Below are 15,984 nucleotides of genomic sequence, written 5' to 3' on the forward strand. Positions count from 1 at the left end.
AGAAAGAGAGAGAGAGGGAGGGGGTGGTGGAATTGCGAAGAAGACGGTTAAGGAGAAGAAACATTTCATTTGGCAAATATTACAACAACAATATACTTGTCGTGAATGTCAGTCACGTCTCTCCTCTCATACAATCATTTTCATCCTTAAAATTTGATTAAACGATGCTCTGTGTACCTGATATAATTGTATGTTACTGCATATTACTCTCGCCGAGAAAGCATTTATCTGTCCCTGGTCAGTGAAAGATAGAAGGCGATTACTACCGAGCGTTTCCGAGTGGTCTTTCACAACAAAATGGCTGACAAGCCTATCGTTATATAGCTTAGCTTTGTGTAAGTGTATCGGGTGAGCCGTAGCATGGTGGTTAGATACAGGTCGAAGAGACGAAGTATCTATCGTGTGAGACAGAAGCATATGATCTATCCTCGTTGGGGCGGCTTCGGCCAAACCGCGGGGATTCTACCATGTCAACTTGACACTCACCTTTTTTTCAATTTGTAATTAAAATTGTATGTAGTTATGGACTATATAACTTATTAAATAACCGCGATATAACGTTCTTAGAAAATAGCAGGCTCTTAACTGATACCTAAATTATAGTAAGTAATCTCAGTGTTTATTTGTCTAAAATATAGCCGTGATGGTTCCGGAAGAAGCGACTTTCATTGATGTTTGACCTGTGGAAACAAACACAACAATATGATAAACACATTCAAAAGGGCAAGCTTCACTACACATGCGCGAACGCACCGCGCACGCCCCTCGCACTCACTCACTCAGAGTAAAAGAGAGACAGAGAGGAAAAGAGAATGTGAGAGAGAGGGAGAGAGAGTGTGAGAGAGAGAGGGAGAGAGACAGAGAAAGAGAGAGAGGCACAGAGATAGATAGATAGAGAGATAGAGAGAGAGAGGGGGGGGGTGGAATTGCGAAGAAGAAGGTTAAGGAGAAGAAACATTTCATTTGGCAAATAATACAACAACAATATACTTGTCGTGAATGTAAGTCACGTCTCTCCTCTCATACAATCATTATCATCCTTAAAATTTGATTTAACGATGCTCTGTGTACTGGTATAATTGTATGTTAGTGCATATTACTCTCGCCGAGAAAGCATGTATCTGTCCCTGGTCAGTGAAAGATAGAAGGCGATTACTACCGAGCGTTTCCGAGTGGTCTTTCACAACAAAATGGCTGACAAGCCTATCGTTATATAGCTTTGCTTTGTGTAAGTGTATCGAGTGAGCCGTAGCATGGTGGTTAGATACAGGTCTAAGAGACGAAGTATCTATCGTGTGAGACAGAAGCATATGATCTATCCTCGTTGGGGCGGCTTCGGCCAAACCGCGGGGATTCTACCATGTCAACTCGACACTCACCTTTTTTTCAATTTGTAATTAAAATTGTATGTAGTTATGGACTATATTACTTATTAAATAACCGCGATATAACGTTCTTAGAAAATAGCAGGCTCTTAACTGATACCTAAATTATAGTAAGTAATCTCAGTGTTTATTTGTCTAAAATATAGCCGTGATGGTTCCTGAAGAAGCGACTTTCATTGATGTTTGACCTGTGGAAACAAACACAATAATATGATAAACACATTCAAAAGGGCAAACTTCACTACACATGCGCGAACGCACCGCGCACGCCCCTCGCACTCACTCACTCAGAGTAAAAGAGAGACAGAGAGGAAGAGAGAATGTGAGAGAGAGGGAGAGAGAGTGTGAGAGAGAGAGGGAGAGAGACAGAGAAAGAGGGAGAGGCACAGAGATAGATAGATAGAGAGATAGAGAGAGAGAGGGGGTGGAATTGCGAAGAAGAAGGTTAAGGAGAAGAAACATTTCATTTGGCAAATATTACAACAACAATATACTTGTCGTGAATGTCAGTCACGTCTCTCCTCTCATACAATCATTATCATCCTTAAAATTTGATTTAACGATGCTCTGTGTACCTGGTATAATTGTATGTTAGTGCATATTACTCTCGCCGAGAAAGCATGTATCTGTCCCTGGTCAGTGAAAGATAGAAGGCGATTACTACCGAGCGTTTCCGAGTGGTCTTTCACAACAAAATGGCTGACAAGCCTATCGTTATATAGCTTAGCTTTGTGTAAGTGTATCGGGTGAGCCGTAGCATGGTGGTTAGATACAGGTCTAAGAGACGAAGTATCTATCGTGTGAGACAGAAGCATATGATCTATCCTCGTTGGGGCGGCTTCGGCCAAACCGCGGGGATTCTACCATGTCAACTCGACACTCACCTTTTTTTCAAATTGTAATTAAAATTGTATGTAGTTATGGACTATATTACTTATTAAATAACCGCGATATAACGTTTTTAGAAAATAGCAGGCTCTTAACTGATACCTAAACTATAGTAAGTGTTTATTTGTCTAAAATATAGCCGTGATGGTTCCTGAAGAGGCGACTTTGACTGATGTTTGACCTGTGGAAACAAACACAATAATATGATAAACACATTCAAAAGGACAAACTTCACTACACATGCGCGAACGCACCGCACACGCCCCTCGCACTCACTCACTCAGAGTAAAAGAGAGACAGAGAGGAAGAGAGAGTGTGAGAGAGGGAGAGAGAGAAAGAGAGAGAGAGAGACAGAGAGAGAGAGAGAGGGTGGAGTTGCGAAGAAGATGGTTAAGAAGAAGAAACATTACATTTGGCAAATATTACAACAATATACTTTTCGTGAATGTCAGTCACGTCTCTCCTCTCATAAAATCATTATCATCCTTAAAATTTGATTAAACGATGCTCTGTGTACCTGATATAATTGTATGTTAGTGCATATTACTCTCGCAGAAAAAGCACGTATCTGTCCCTGGTCAGTGAAAGATAGAAGGCGATTACTACCGAGCGTTTCCGAGTGGTCTTTCACAACAAAATGGCTGACAAGCCTATCGTTATATAGCTTAGCTTTGTGTAAGTGTATCGGGTGAGCCGTAGCATGGTGGTTAGATACAGGTCTAAGAGACGAACTATCTATCGTGTGAGACAGAAGCATATGATCTATCCTCGTTGGGGCGGCTTCGGCCAAACCGCAGGGATTCTACCATGTCAACTCGACACTCACCTTTTTTTCAATTTGTAATTGAAATTGTATGTAGTTATGGACTAAACTACTTATTAAATAACCTTTCTTTCAATTTGAGAGAGATTGTTGGTATCCACCCAATTGGGATACGATGACATGCATCAACCAAGTCAGCGAGCCTGACCACCCGATCCTGTTAGTCGCCTCTTACGACAAGCATGGTCGCCTTTCACGGCAAGCATAGGTTGCTGAAGACCTATTCTACCCCGGATCAACAATGACTGTAAAGGCAAATAGATAGAATATGTTTAACAACTTCAGTCTTTTTAGCTCCAAATGAGAACGATGAATTGCAAAATTACTCCATGTCGGGAATAGTCTATAGTCAATCCAGTACATGGCAATGTGTACCCTGTATCCAACAGGACCTGCTGTTTGTTACTTTTTCCCCATCACTGGAAAATATTGTTTAAAAAAACTATCATGTTTCTGTGACATCTTGAACGGAGGAACTCACAACGGAGGGAGGAACATCGCGAACACGTAGTTCACGTGCTAGATTGTATACGTCGTTGTTAACTGACAAGGCGTGCCGCTCAACTGATGTGAAACAGTTGATTTGTAAGGTGTATGATTTCTTTCAATGTGAGCAGAAAGAGGAAAATCCGTTTGTGCCATTAATAAATACTTGAAACGGGCATCTAAATCTCTTGGTATGTCTACTAACAAGATGAAAATTTGTCCATCGACGGGACCCTAGCAAGCAATCGAAGCGGGTGGGGAACATAAATAAAATAAGACAGTTTTCAGAATAATCAACTCAGACGTGCATTTATTAAACTACATTCAGAAAATATGTACAAGTCAATAAGATTATTGAAGAAATACCTTGAAACTGAGCATGATTTAATTATTACAATTTGCAAGATATGGCAACTTTTGCATACATTTGGATACAGATACAAAAAGATAAGTGGTCAAACATGGACTGTTTTTTGTGAACGATCTGAAATCATTTTGCAAACTCTATCTACATTATAATTATAATAGCAGTGAAAATGTAACTCGGTCTTGTTTTTATGTACCATGTTAAATAAATAAAATGTAAGCCTTAAGATGTGCTGTTGAAGAAAATTAGTATATACCAAATTCGTATGGCAATAACAGGAATTGTATACATACTGATACACACGCAGCCGTCGTTATGAAGCGAGGTATCAAGGCTATTGAGGAGTATTGAGATCACAATGGTGGCACATACATGTATGAGATAAACCTACTGTGTTTCCAGACTAATGGGATTTCCAGACTAATGAGGAGACCGGACTAATGGGGTTTCCAGACTTAAGGGGTTTCCAGACTAAAGGGTTTCCAGACTAACAGGGTGTCAGGACTACAGGAGTTCCCAGACTAACGGGGTTTCCGGACTAATGGGGTTTCCAGTCTAAAGGGGTTTCCGGAATAAAGGGGTTTTCGAACGAAAGGGGTTCCAGACTAACGAGGATTCACATTTTAGATATATCCTCGTTGCTTCACTACGTTTTAGGCCCATAACGCCATTTCTAAATATACCCATCGATTATTTATGTCAATCATATTGCTGATATGTCCAGAATACTGTTTAGTTGAAAACAATGACGACAGTCGGCATTGACAAGTCCATCACGTCCTAAAGCACAACAATGACATCATATTGTGTACCATTTGTTTCACTGTGTTCACGTGTGGGTGAAAATCTTTAGATGGTTTAGCCATTGACAAATCCCAGAAATCTAAATAAATAATTTTGTCCCAAAGCGAAGCGAATTCCTGATGCCAAATATCAGCATAAAGAATACCCCAGTAAGACAGCATACCTCTCCTCGCCCTGAAGTATGCATGTGGGCCACGAACTGCAATTGTAACATTTGGAGCGCGTGCCAAGAGGTTCTTTGCAGATGGAACAAGTCTTCGAACATGTCGCCTAAACACATCCGGATGGACAAGCGTGAAATGAACGTACATATATAATACAACGATGTCCTTGGTTGTGTTCGGGAGATGGTCCATCATGATGTGCTGTGCCTGATTTGTTGACCGCGGGTAGTGCCGAGCTCCATGATAGAATGGTAATTCGTGAGCATGCCAGGAAAGCGAAAAATTATGTTTTGAATCTGTATCCGTAACAGGCGTATGTCCACCTGCATGAGACGTTAAGTTCAAGATGGAGCGAAGACGTCTATGGAACTGCATACTTGTTGAGTCTCCATGGAGCCAGAGCGTCCTTCCTTTCAAGCAATGTCTGTACGCATCAACGGTTCGAGGCAGCGTGTCATTACACAGAAGCGAGCTCCACTTGTTATCGTAAAAGAAGCCATTCAGAGCTTTTCTTTGCCATGTAAGATGTGGTGCGAGTCTGTTACAGGCAATATGGGTTGATGTAAGTCTTGACGTACGTTTAGCTGAAACAGAAACATTGTGACAATCAAATCAAATCTTACATCATGTTGTCGGGACCAGGATGATGTTATGGAAACTAACATGGTTAAAGTTTATATTTCAAAGTTTAGATAGTGAATGTCGGACGTTTTGGCCCAATTAAAAGTTTAGTAAAGGAACATAACTCTAAGCAATCGAAATGAAATATGTATTCACATGAATGACAATTTAATCATGTAATCAGATTTTTTATTTTTTTTTATTTTAGATGCTTAATTTTTAAATTTTGACAATACAAGATGCAAAGGAAATGTGAACAATATGTTAATATATTAAAACGGATTTAGGATCTCTACTGGTAATGATTGTTTTTGGGTCGGTGTGGTAGCTCGTCACGCCGAAGGCCCGGGTTCGATTTCCCACTTGGGTACAATGTGAGAAGCCCATTTCAGGTGTCCCCCGCCTTGACAGGTGGCCCAGTCGTCTAAGGCGCCGCGATTCGCTGTGCAGAGTTGCGTCCCTAGGGCACGCCAGAAACCTATGATTGTGGGTTCTAATCCCAGTTCATCCCCATTATTTTTGTAGGTTTGACAGCACCATACCCGTGCTCGTGGGTTTCACCGAAGTGGTAAACGTCTGAGACCTGCATAACTTCGGGCTTTCCTCCCACATTAAGCTGACACGCCGTGATATAACTGGAATATTGTTAAAAGCGGCGTTAAACCCAACTCACTCATGTTGAGAGTTGAAGGAATTACATAATTATGAAATCTGTGGACTATGGATGGAGCGGTCCGCCCGGAGAGCGGATGGCCCGTAGTTGTAGGACTTGTAGTTGCCCTGCTTGGCGCCCGGCATTAGGGGGCTAAAACAAGGACTGGTCGGTCCGGAGTCAGTATACAGTTAAAACCTGACCTCTCTGATGTCAAACATATCGTCGATATGTGTAAACTATATGTGTTCTTGGTATATTCGTTCTTAGTCAATGATTAGGATGGTCTGGTGGTAGAGCGTTTGCTCGAAAAGCGGAAGGTCGGGGTTCGATCCCCAACCGCATCATACCAAAAGACGTTAAAAGTTGGTACTTGTTGTCACCCTGCTTGGCGCTCGACATTAAGGGGCTAAAACAAGGGCTGGTCGTCTAGGAGTCAGTATACTGTGTCTGAGTGGGGTATTAATGTTAAGCTGCAGCATGGTATCTCCGTGCGCTAGCCCTATAAATCATCACTTCGGACGAGTACAAGCAGCCACACATAAATACGTGCACGCACGTCGCTATATATGTGCAATAATCTATGACTCGACGTTAAACCCAATTTCATCTCACCTCGCCCAAAACAACAATCTGTTTAAACTCAAATGTGTCCAGTTTCCAAAGGTCACAGACCCCTGCTAATTAAACTGACTTGTCACACGCGAAACAATTTGCTCTTGTGTAAGATGATATGTTTCTATGACATCATGTAATGTCCACAGCAAAAGATTTCACAATTACGCAATTCCGTCTTCGAAAGGTTTAGATCTTATCAAGCAACGGTCGAAAGCCCAAAACTTGCAAATCAATATGTCCGTCATGTAAACGTTCACTGTAATATTTAAGGTTTTCCTTAACTTAAATTACTTTTGGGCCAGATTACATTCATCAGCAATCATCCCTGTGACGGCGGTCTAGAAATAATCGAGTCTGAACCAGACAATCCAGTGATTGATATCATGAGCATCGATCAACGCAACTGGAGTACGATGATATGCATCAACCAAGTCAGCGAGCCTGACCACCCGATCCCGTTAGTCGCTTCTTACAGAAAGCATGGGTTGCTGAAGACCTAATTCTCTCCCGGGAACTTCACTGGTCAGGTATCATATATGTCCAGTAATGAATGAACGTTACAACTGATATAATATTATGTTCCTTTTCGATACACACTTTGTTCTTACGCTTGTATACACATGGTTTCATACTGAACGAGACGCTTTCCACACTTACAATCTTTTATGACCACCGGCACAGTCCTCCTAAAGATGTCTGGCGTTGCATTTGTTGCAGACCTTGACGAAATAAATATATACAAACATGACAATTTATCTAATTCATCATAACCATTTCCATAACAACATGAAGAATATCAAACATGTGAAATAATTCTAAGTTATCGATAGTAATTCGAAGCGTTTGTTTGTCTATATATTGCCAAAAGACAATTTGCATAATGTTTACGCTCTATGCCTTGCGTAAATCAACTGTCAATTATGTGACTCCGTGCCGCTGAAAGGAGCTTGGAAGCGCAGAGATTTGTAAATTCAAATAGAGATAGGCAAAATGTCCGTTGCCATAACGACGGTAAATATATTAAATTTTGTTTGTTGGTTGGTTGGTTGGTTGGTTGGTTGGTTGGGACCGATGACATGTATAAACCAAGTCAGCGAGCCTCACCACCCGATCCCGTTACTCGCCTTTCACGACAAGCATGGGTTGCTGAAGACCTATTCTACCCCGGATCTTCACAGGTCTGTTATCAATTGAACACTGCTGTAATTCTTATATGCAGTTGATCGCTTCTTTTGACATGCTGGCACAAACAAAAGCAGGAACACCTTTCAATGCGTGTACAAGGGAAGATTAAAAGCGCCGCTCTTGGGCAAATATCAATTTTCATGCAATATCGGATTTACAACCGGTTTCTATCTGTTAGTTTTTTACATATAAATTTGCATTTAACGTTGCTACAAAATACAACACCACCCTTTTACGAATGTCCAAACCCGAGGTGAAGCCGGAATGCTGACAAACCTAGAAACATTATCGGGGAGAACCGGGATGCGAACCCACGACCAGAGGTTTCTGGCGTGCCCAAGGGACGCAACTCTGCACAGCGAATTGACGACTAGGGCACCAGTGCCTCGTATATACCGAGAACTCGTTCAATAGTCTAAATATATCATGTCATCCTAGCTTGGGAGGAGAACCCCATTCAGGACATACAAGTTAATCACCTTTAATGGTCCCGAGCACGGATATAGTGATGAGAGATCAAGGACCATTTCTGAAATTTCTGTCCCGACGAAGGGCCCCCAACTAAAAATGGTGAATCTTTAAATGTAGAAAAAAGATGAAGAAGTTATACATACCAACTTAATATTGTGTTTTCAGTGCTATTATTAAGTTTGTAGTGGATGTTTGTTGCAGAGAACGTCTCGATCCACATGTCACAATTCGTCAAGGTGTTCTTTGATTTCATGCAGTACCAGGGAAATCCATCATTTTCTTGAGTCAAGTTGCACCAATGTGTCTGTGCACGAGTGTTCGGTCTCGTAAAACATCTTGGTCTCTCTGTTATATTCTTCCCCTTGAATACAGCATGTATCGACCAGAGACTTGAATATTTTTGGTACAGTTTATACAGGAGAACTATCTCCTCCCTTCTTGTGGCAAGGAATGCTTTGATGGTGGCTTTTCCTGACCACACAGCTCTAAAAGCGACAGAGTAGCTTCCGTTATTATGATCGGACGCAACACCGGAAACGGAAGCTGAAGTCTTCTTGTCCTCCATCCACACCCTCAAAACATCGCCTTCAGATAACTTCCGATTACCAGAACCATCAAACAGATCAATTCGCACATGGATCAGATCACCCAAGATATAAGTTGTATTATGTATGGGGTAGATATAGGACATCTTTGCGTCTGCAGCAGTCGAACTGTTGTGAATTGACCCTGAACATAAAACCTCCTCTTTCAAATATAGAAGTCCCGTCTTTAAACTGCTCCTGTTCGTTTGTTCTCTGAAATCAATTCAAAACACATATGAAAGGTTTTATGTCAGTAGCCGTTAAAAGAAGGTACTTGTTGTTACCCTGTCTGGCGCTCGGCATTAAGGGGCTCCCTCTACATTCTCAACATAGTCTCTATCAGAAGGCTTCTGTTCGACTTGTCCCGGGCTGTTAAAATCAACTTAAACCTCACCAGAGACCATAAATTTTAAATTTTATGGTCTTAGACCTCACATATGTATCATCAACTATGTTTACATGTATAGACACGTATTATATCTACCACTCCTGGTAGGTCTATCCATGTTTTATATTCAAAAGCAAATTTGTATTTAATTCACTGAAACATGTAGACTGAATATATAAATGTATATACAAAATATTAAGTAAACAAGAACCTCATCAGTGAGAGGTCCTTTAGCCTCCTTAATCGACTGCTTGTAAAAATCTGATGTCAACTCACAGCTGGTTAATATATATTTTCTGCTGAATGTTCGAAACAGATTGAGTGAGCTGGTTTGAACGACATATATCACACTTACAGTTTGGTGATCTAAGCGTTGACAACACAAATTCGTCCGAGGGTCCACAACTGTTTATTTGGAGAATGGCAATGAACTACCAATAGAACTATTGACGGGGGTGCATCTAGTGTTTGCCTGATTACATCCTTGGTTCAAGAGTTAATATTGATTCTCTGATTAAATACACTGTGGATAGATCCGGGACACGTCACTGTAGCTACTAGTGCCTTGTTGGCGTATTGTCAACATACAGCTATGCCGCTGTCCCATCTGCGGGTAGGATGATTGATTGATTGATTGATTGATTGATTGATTGATTGATTGATTGATTGATTGATTGATTGATTGATTGATTGATTGATTGATTGATTGATTGATTGATTGATTGATTGTTGTTGTTGTTGTTGTTGTTGTTGTTGTTGTTTAACGCCGCATTCAGCAATATTCCAGCTATATGACGGCGGTCTGTAAATAATCGAGTCTTGACCATGAACATCGATCTACACAATTGGGATTGATGACATGCATCAACCAAGCCACCCGATCCCGTTAGTCGCCCCTAACGACAAGCATAGTCGCATTTTACGGCAAGGGTTGCTGATGACCTATTCTACCCCGGATCTTCATGGGCCAGGATTTATGAGGATTTATGCTTCCCTTGATCAGTTTATGATTTGTTGGGGGAGCAATCTGTCATAAGTAGTGGGACAGCAATAAAACAAAACCCTGCCTCCTCCATATGTATATGGCATCTAGATGAAATGGCTATAGCGCCCAAGTTTGAAATAGTGTATGAGTGTTTGCTATTTAACGTCGCACTCAGCAATATTCCAGTTATAAGACGGCGGTCAGTAAATAATCGAGTCCAGATCATACATTCCAATGGTTGATACTGAGAGCAACGATTCACTCCAAAAATCCGATCCATGAGTTAAGGTTGCTAGGTACCAATTCCAACCCGGATTCGACGCCGATATACCACAATGCATATTGACAAACTGACAATGGATGCGATCACAATTATTCCATGACATTAAAAATGTTGATCATCATTCAATTTAGTTATACATTGTTTTAAGCTGTATTTTTCTTCACACTTGAAATGTGTGTAATTTCAAACACGCATGAAGGCTCAAATGTCCCTTGGAGTGTATTTGCTGTTTTTCACACGAATGTATGCGGTCGTCCACATACATGTACACATATAATGTACTCATAACCGTAGAAAGAATAATCGTACATACAGCATATGGGATTCACTACAATAGGCGTTGGGTTGTCCAGACAAAACAGAGAGGATAGGCATTGACGAATTACAGTTAACAAAAATAATAAAATTGATACAGGACTTAACAGAAAATCGGTTTATCTGGTAGAGAACACAGAATTGTTGCATATATTTAATTGTGATATTATGGTTCGAGTTAACAAGAAAGAAATCTGTATGTTAAATAATCGTTATTGCTAAGAATTGATTAAGAAAATATATGTAAGTTTAAAACACATTCATCACGTAGTTCACATTCATTCGACTATGACACATTCGCTGAGTCTTAGAAAGGACTAATATATCGCAATGCAGAGTTTTCAGACTTATCATTCAGTACAGCCTTGGAGCAAGGCTAACAACAGGGTGTGGAGGGAGGCTTCCGATTGGGAGACGGTCAGCAGGAGCAGGCTCCCACTTGACATGTGTAATTAAAGAAAAAGAATAGTTTATTTTCGTGTCATATATTATTTTACGAAAGTTGGCACTTGATATATCACAGTATATAGATGAAATGCATTTAATGATACATCTGTGAGGTTTAAGTTGATTTTGACAGCCCGGGCCAAGTCGGACCCAACACTTGTGAGACTGTTGAGAGTATGGAAAGAAGAGGTCCACTTTAACCAACGTGTCTGCTTTCAATACGATGAACAGTGACATAATAAAGTGGTATTTACTAAGATATAGTACTATCCTATCAATGTAAACGTTATGCCGACAGATGGAAATTTGTATCACGATAGCTAGAAGTATTTGATACGTTTCAAATCCTATTTCATTTACCGATTGCTCTTTTACATGTTACCTAGCTCATCGACGCTTACACACAGCTCGTATTTCTGGTTTTCAAGCGATTCATTCGCAATCACTTAATTATGGTGCATGTTTTTTGTTTGTGATTGTTCATTTATCATTATGTCATGTGGGTCTGTTGTATCAATGATATGTAGGTATAGTTGTCGATAATGAAGTAATTAGACAATAAAACTTTGGCCCGTCAAAGGCAAATCCTCAAACTCTTACTGACAAGGTGTGGGAGTGGGATGGTTAGATAACGCTTGCTCACAGGGTGGGGAAGTGGGGTGGTCAGATGAGGATTGCGGAGTGGTATACATGCATGTTAGAGTGGTGTCCTCCCAAAACGCCAACGTGCCATACACCTTCAGCTTATGACAACAACGTTCACAGTTGAATGCACACCTAATCGCCTGCCTGTTACCTTTGTCCTTTTAATGGCATAACCCCAAGAATATTTATATACATTTCATTTTACTGATCAGTCAGATGATAATCACAATAATCAAATTAGTTTAGAACTAATCAGTCAGATAATAATCACAACAAGTCACAAGCCAGGTTTCAAAAGATGACCAACAGCAACCAAGCATTGGATGGGTGTTTTAATCCCTAGGCCAAATTTACCTTTGAGCAGCACAAGCGATTCTCTACCTCTCGGGAGACTCCTTTTCTACTCCTGAGGTCAGCACCAGAGTCGATCTGCGAAATATTGGCCCGATCTGCATGTTCTAGCTTCTTTATGACTTAAAAATGTAGAATTCCTAAGGATATTACCAATTATGGTCACTTTCCCTTTACAGGTGGTTTTCACACACTTCCAGTGAATACAAGTCTGTCTCTCTACATTCTTGGTGTGACGATAGCCATTAAACAAAACTTGTGCGCTTCCTTTCTGTGAAAACAATAAACTCAACATTCTGGAGACCAGCCATGTTGATATGCAGTCATTTTTGACAACGCTTATATACCACAGCAAACCTACTCTTAATACAATTGGTTGAAATTTGTTTATTCAAATATTTTAGGTACATTCATGCTTCAACCTTTACTCGGTATTAAACCAATTCTGTATTTCCCGGAATAGTGTTAAAATAAGCAAACCTGCTTGTTCACCAATTCAGGTTTCTTAAGAAATATAATATGTTTAAACAAACCAAACTTTAGTTAATTCATATAATCTGTTATTCAGTTTCAGTCAATCTTTCCAAATGTTAATCCAGTTTATCTTAACTTGGTTCATACTTTACTCTCATGGATTAATTAGTCTTTGGGACTGTTCCATTTTAAGAAGGTGAAATCCGTTTATTGTTTTAACCAAGTATAGAGGTACTGGGCTGTAGGTGTTTTGGCATGGGGACGTATTGGGAGATATGTCAATAATCAGGCAATATGTATATTGAATTGTTTGAAAGGCATAACTCAGAAGTTGACGGATGTCAAAGTAGACACAATTTATGGATATCATCTTCTTTATATACTGTTTGTTTGTTGTTTTACGCCGCATTCAGCAACCTCCCAGCTATATGATGGCGGTCTGTAAATAATCGAGTCTGAACCAGACAATCCAGTGATTGACATCATGAACATGGATCCACACAATTGGGATACGATGACATGCATCAACCAAGTCAGCGAGCCTGACCACCCGTTTAGTCGCCCCTAACGACAAGCATAGTCGCCTTTCGCGGCAAGCATAGGTTGCTGAAGACATTTTCTATCCCGGATCTTCACGGGTCTCTTTATTTACTGTGAAGGCGACGTTAAGGTTTAGATCCGTTGTCAAGCGAGGTTGTAAGCCTTTACAGTAAATAAAGCAGTTGTTAATAAGTCAAATAATAGCTAGCAGTCAACCCATGAGCGCCACTTACATGTTGCACGTCAGCGTTCTTTACAGTTCATTTTGGATTTATGGTATCCCCAAGGAGAAAGTACTTTGTAAATATAAACGACAAACCCCTTCCCATGGTAATAAAAAATACCTGCCCGAAGCAGAGTCGATTGTACGATTCCGGCTGTATCATGAACATGATTCCATACATCACTACCTGAGAGTGTTGTGCACATGCCATGTTCCTAATGTCATATCCTTTAAAACGTTCCCACAACCTAGCGATTCACGAATCATGGAAAATATAATTATACATACACTGGTTGGTTGTAGTACTGCCAGTTCCAGTAGTATAATACACATAATCCACAGCAAAACACCAACACGCTGTAAATGCGGGCCTTGGTATTGCAGGTCTTCATGACAATATCAGAGAATACCATCCGTTTTCCCGACTGACAGTGATCTAATGCGGCAGGGCGGTAAACCAGCTGACATGGGCCTGGTAAAAACGTGTCACTATGAATGGTCTGATGTCCTTCTGTCAACAGTGTCCTCAGTATGGAATGTAGAGGTATATTTAATCAGGGCACGTCAGTTCTCCAGTATCTGGCTCTGATAGGCGTACTACGTCTCCCTGCAGAAGGTGACACTCCATTTTAAAAAACCTCATTAGACGACAATTCGACGACGACGATGAATTCTGTTCCGAGGTTCCAACCAAGGACTACATGGCAATTTAGAATCGCCACGCGTCCGACTTCCTGCAGGTATATAAGTGACAGATGTAGTGTGACATTGACTTAGAACAAAACAGGTTTGCGCCCTCGTGCACCCCTGAAAATTACCTGTCCTAGTAGTTTCGACTATGATGTTGACACGAGGGCGGGAAGAATGTACTCTACTGTGTGATAAATAGTACCCCGGGTTTTTTTGTGGTTGATATAGTGTTGCGTGCTCTTAGTATAGAGACTGTATTAACTTTCAATAATGAAATGTTTATTCACGATGGAAGAGGACGACTTGTGAATAAATATTTTGTAATGTGATATTTAATGTTTTAAAACTGTTGCCGTTGCTTTACACGGCCAGGACGACATGTGGGTTTTTTTGGAGTGTCTAGATACATTTGTCTTGCGGTTTAGTATTGTAGAGAGCTTTACATAGACAGCACGACATTACAGACCTCCTTCAAAATTTGTAATGCTATAACGAATGCCAGATCAACACTCACCTTCATTGTTTTCACTTTTCACAATTTGTTAATATTAACTGAAACAACAGGCTTCCAAACTAACGGGGAAAAGAAAGCATTCACTTGAACATCCACATATTACTTACCATTTATTGTTTAATTCAGTTGTAACCACCAATCAAGCACGTGCGTGTAATTTCTTTTGCCCGCCAGATTATTATAATAATAAACCCATATAGTAGGACATATTTTCATATTTCGGATATTTTAGAAGCATATTACTTCAGTTTATTAAAAAAAAATCGAAAATATGACTGAAGCCTCCCCACATCAGGAGACGCCTTCAACCATACGGCACGACCTCCTGAACGCAAGGGGGCACGGGTGGCCAAGTCGCGATCGTCTAAGGCGCCGCGATTCGCTGTGCAGAGTTGCGTCCCTTCGGCACGCCAGAAACCTATGATTGTGGGTTCGAATCCCGGTTCGCCGCAATTATGTTTCTAGGTTTGTCAGCACCATACCCCTGCTCGTGGGTTTCACCGAAGAGGTAAACGTGTGAGACCTGCATCACTTCGGGCTTTCCTCCCACATTAAGCTGACACGCCGTGATATAACTGGAATAGTGTTAAAAGCGGCGTTAAACAAAACTCACTCACTCACTCCTGAACGCAAAATGCCGACTTCGGCGGTAAACACGCGGTCTTTCATCAGCTCTGACAGTCACGTCGCTGCCAACGACCTACAGTATGGGCCCACCTCAATCCCTGACGACGACCTTGCGCTGCCAATAACGGTTCCCTGTAAGGTTCGGGGGCCCTAATTCATTGAGGCCTGAGTCGCCTAGTTACTGTCTGTCGACTAACCATGTGCATTCGTCGCTGATGACGTTACTGTCAGTAATCGATACGGAGATGCAGAGTACACAAGTACAGGTCTTCATTGGGCGTAGTTACCCTGGGTCTCTCTGTTCTTGGCATGTCTGATGCCTGTCCGATCGTGCCTTGAATCGCTGCTCGTTGTTCTATTACAAAACAAATGTGGTCTGCCCTCTTGAACAAACTGCAACATAAAACTTCAACACCACAGGATAACCAGTCTCGATTATCCACTGGAACAGATT

The 15,984-nt window shown here is 40.9% G+C and overlaps 1 protein-coding gene across 1 annotated transcript; it reads right to left on the reverse strand.

The window, feature by feature from the left end:
- Nucleotides 1-3,863: 3,863 nt before the first annotated feature.
- LOC124126529 (NXPE family member 3-like) lies at nucleotides 3,864-14,227 on the reverse strand. Its single transcript, XM_048380737.1, has 4 exons — nucleotides 13,988-14,227; nucleotides 8,608-9,261; nucleotides 7,466-7,527; nucleotides 3,864-5,501 (listed from the first exon to the last, which is right to left on the reverse strand). The coding sequence occupies exons 1-4, from the start codon at nucleotides 14,110-14,112 to the stop codon at nucleotides 4,723-4,725; spliced, it is 1,620 nt and encodes a 539-aa protein (XP_048236694.1). The 5' UTR covers nucleotides 14,113-14,227; the 3' UTR covers nucleotides 3,864-4,722.
- Nucleotides 14,228-15,984: the final 1,757 nt, after the last annotated feature.

The sequence above is a fragment of the Haliotis rufescens genome, unplaced genomic scaffold (genome assembly GCF_023055435.1).
Source record: "Haliotis rufescens isolate VD_foot unplaced genomic scaffold, xgHalRufe1.0.p SCAF_32, whole genome shotgun sequence".
Classification (NCBI taxonomy): domain Eukaryota; kingdom Metazoa; phylum Mollusca; class Gastropoda; order Lepetellida; family Haliotidae; genus Haliotis; species Haliotis rufescens.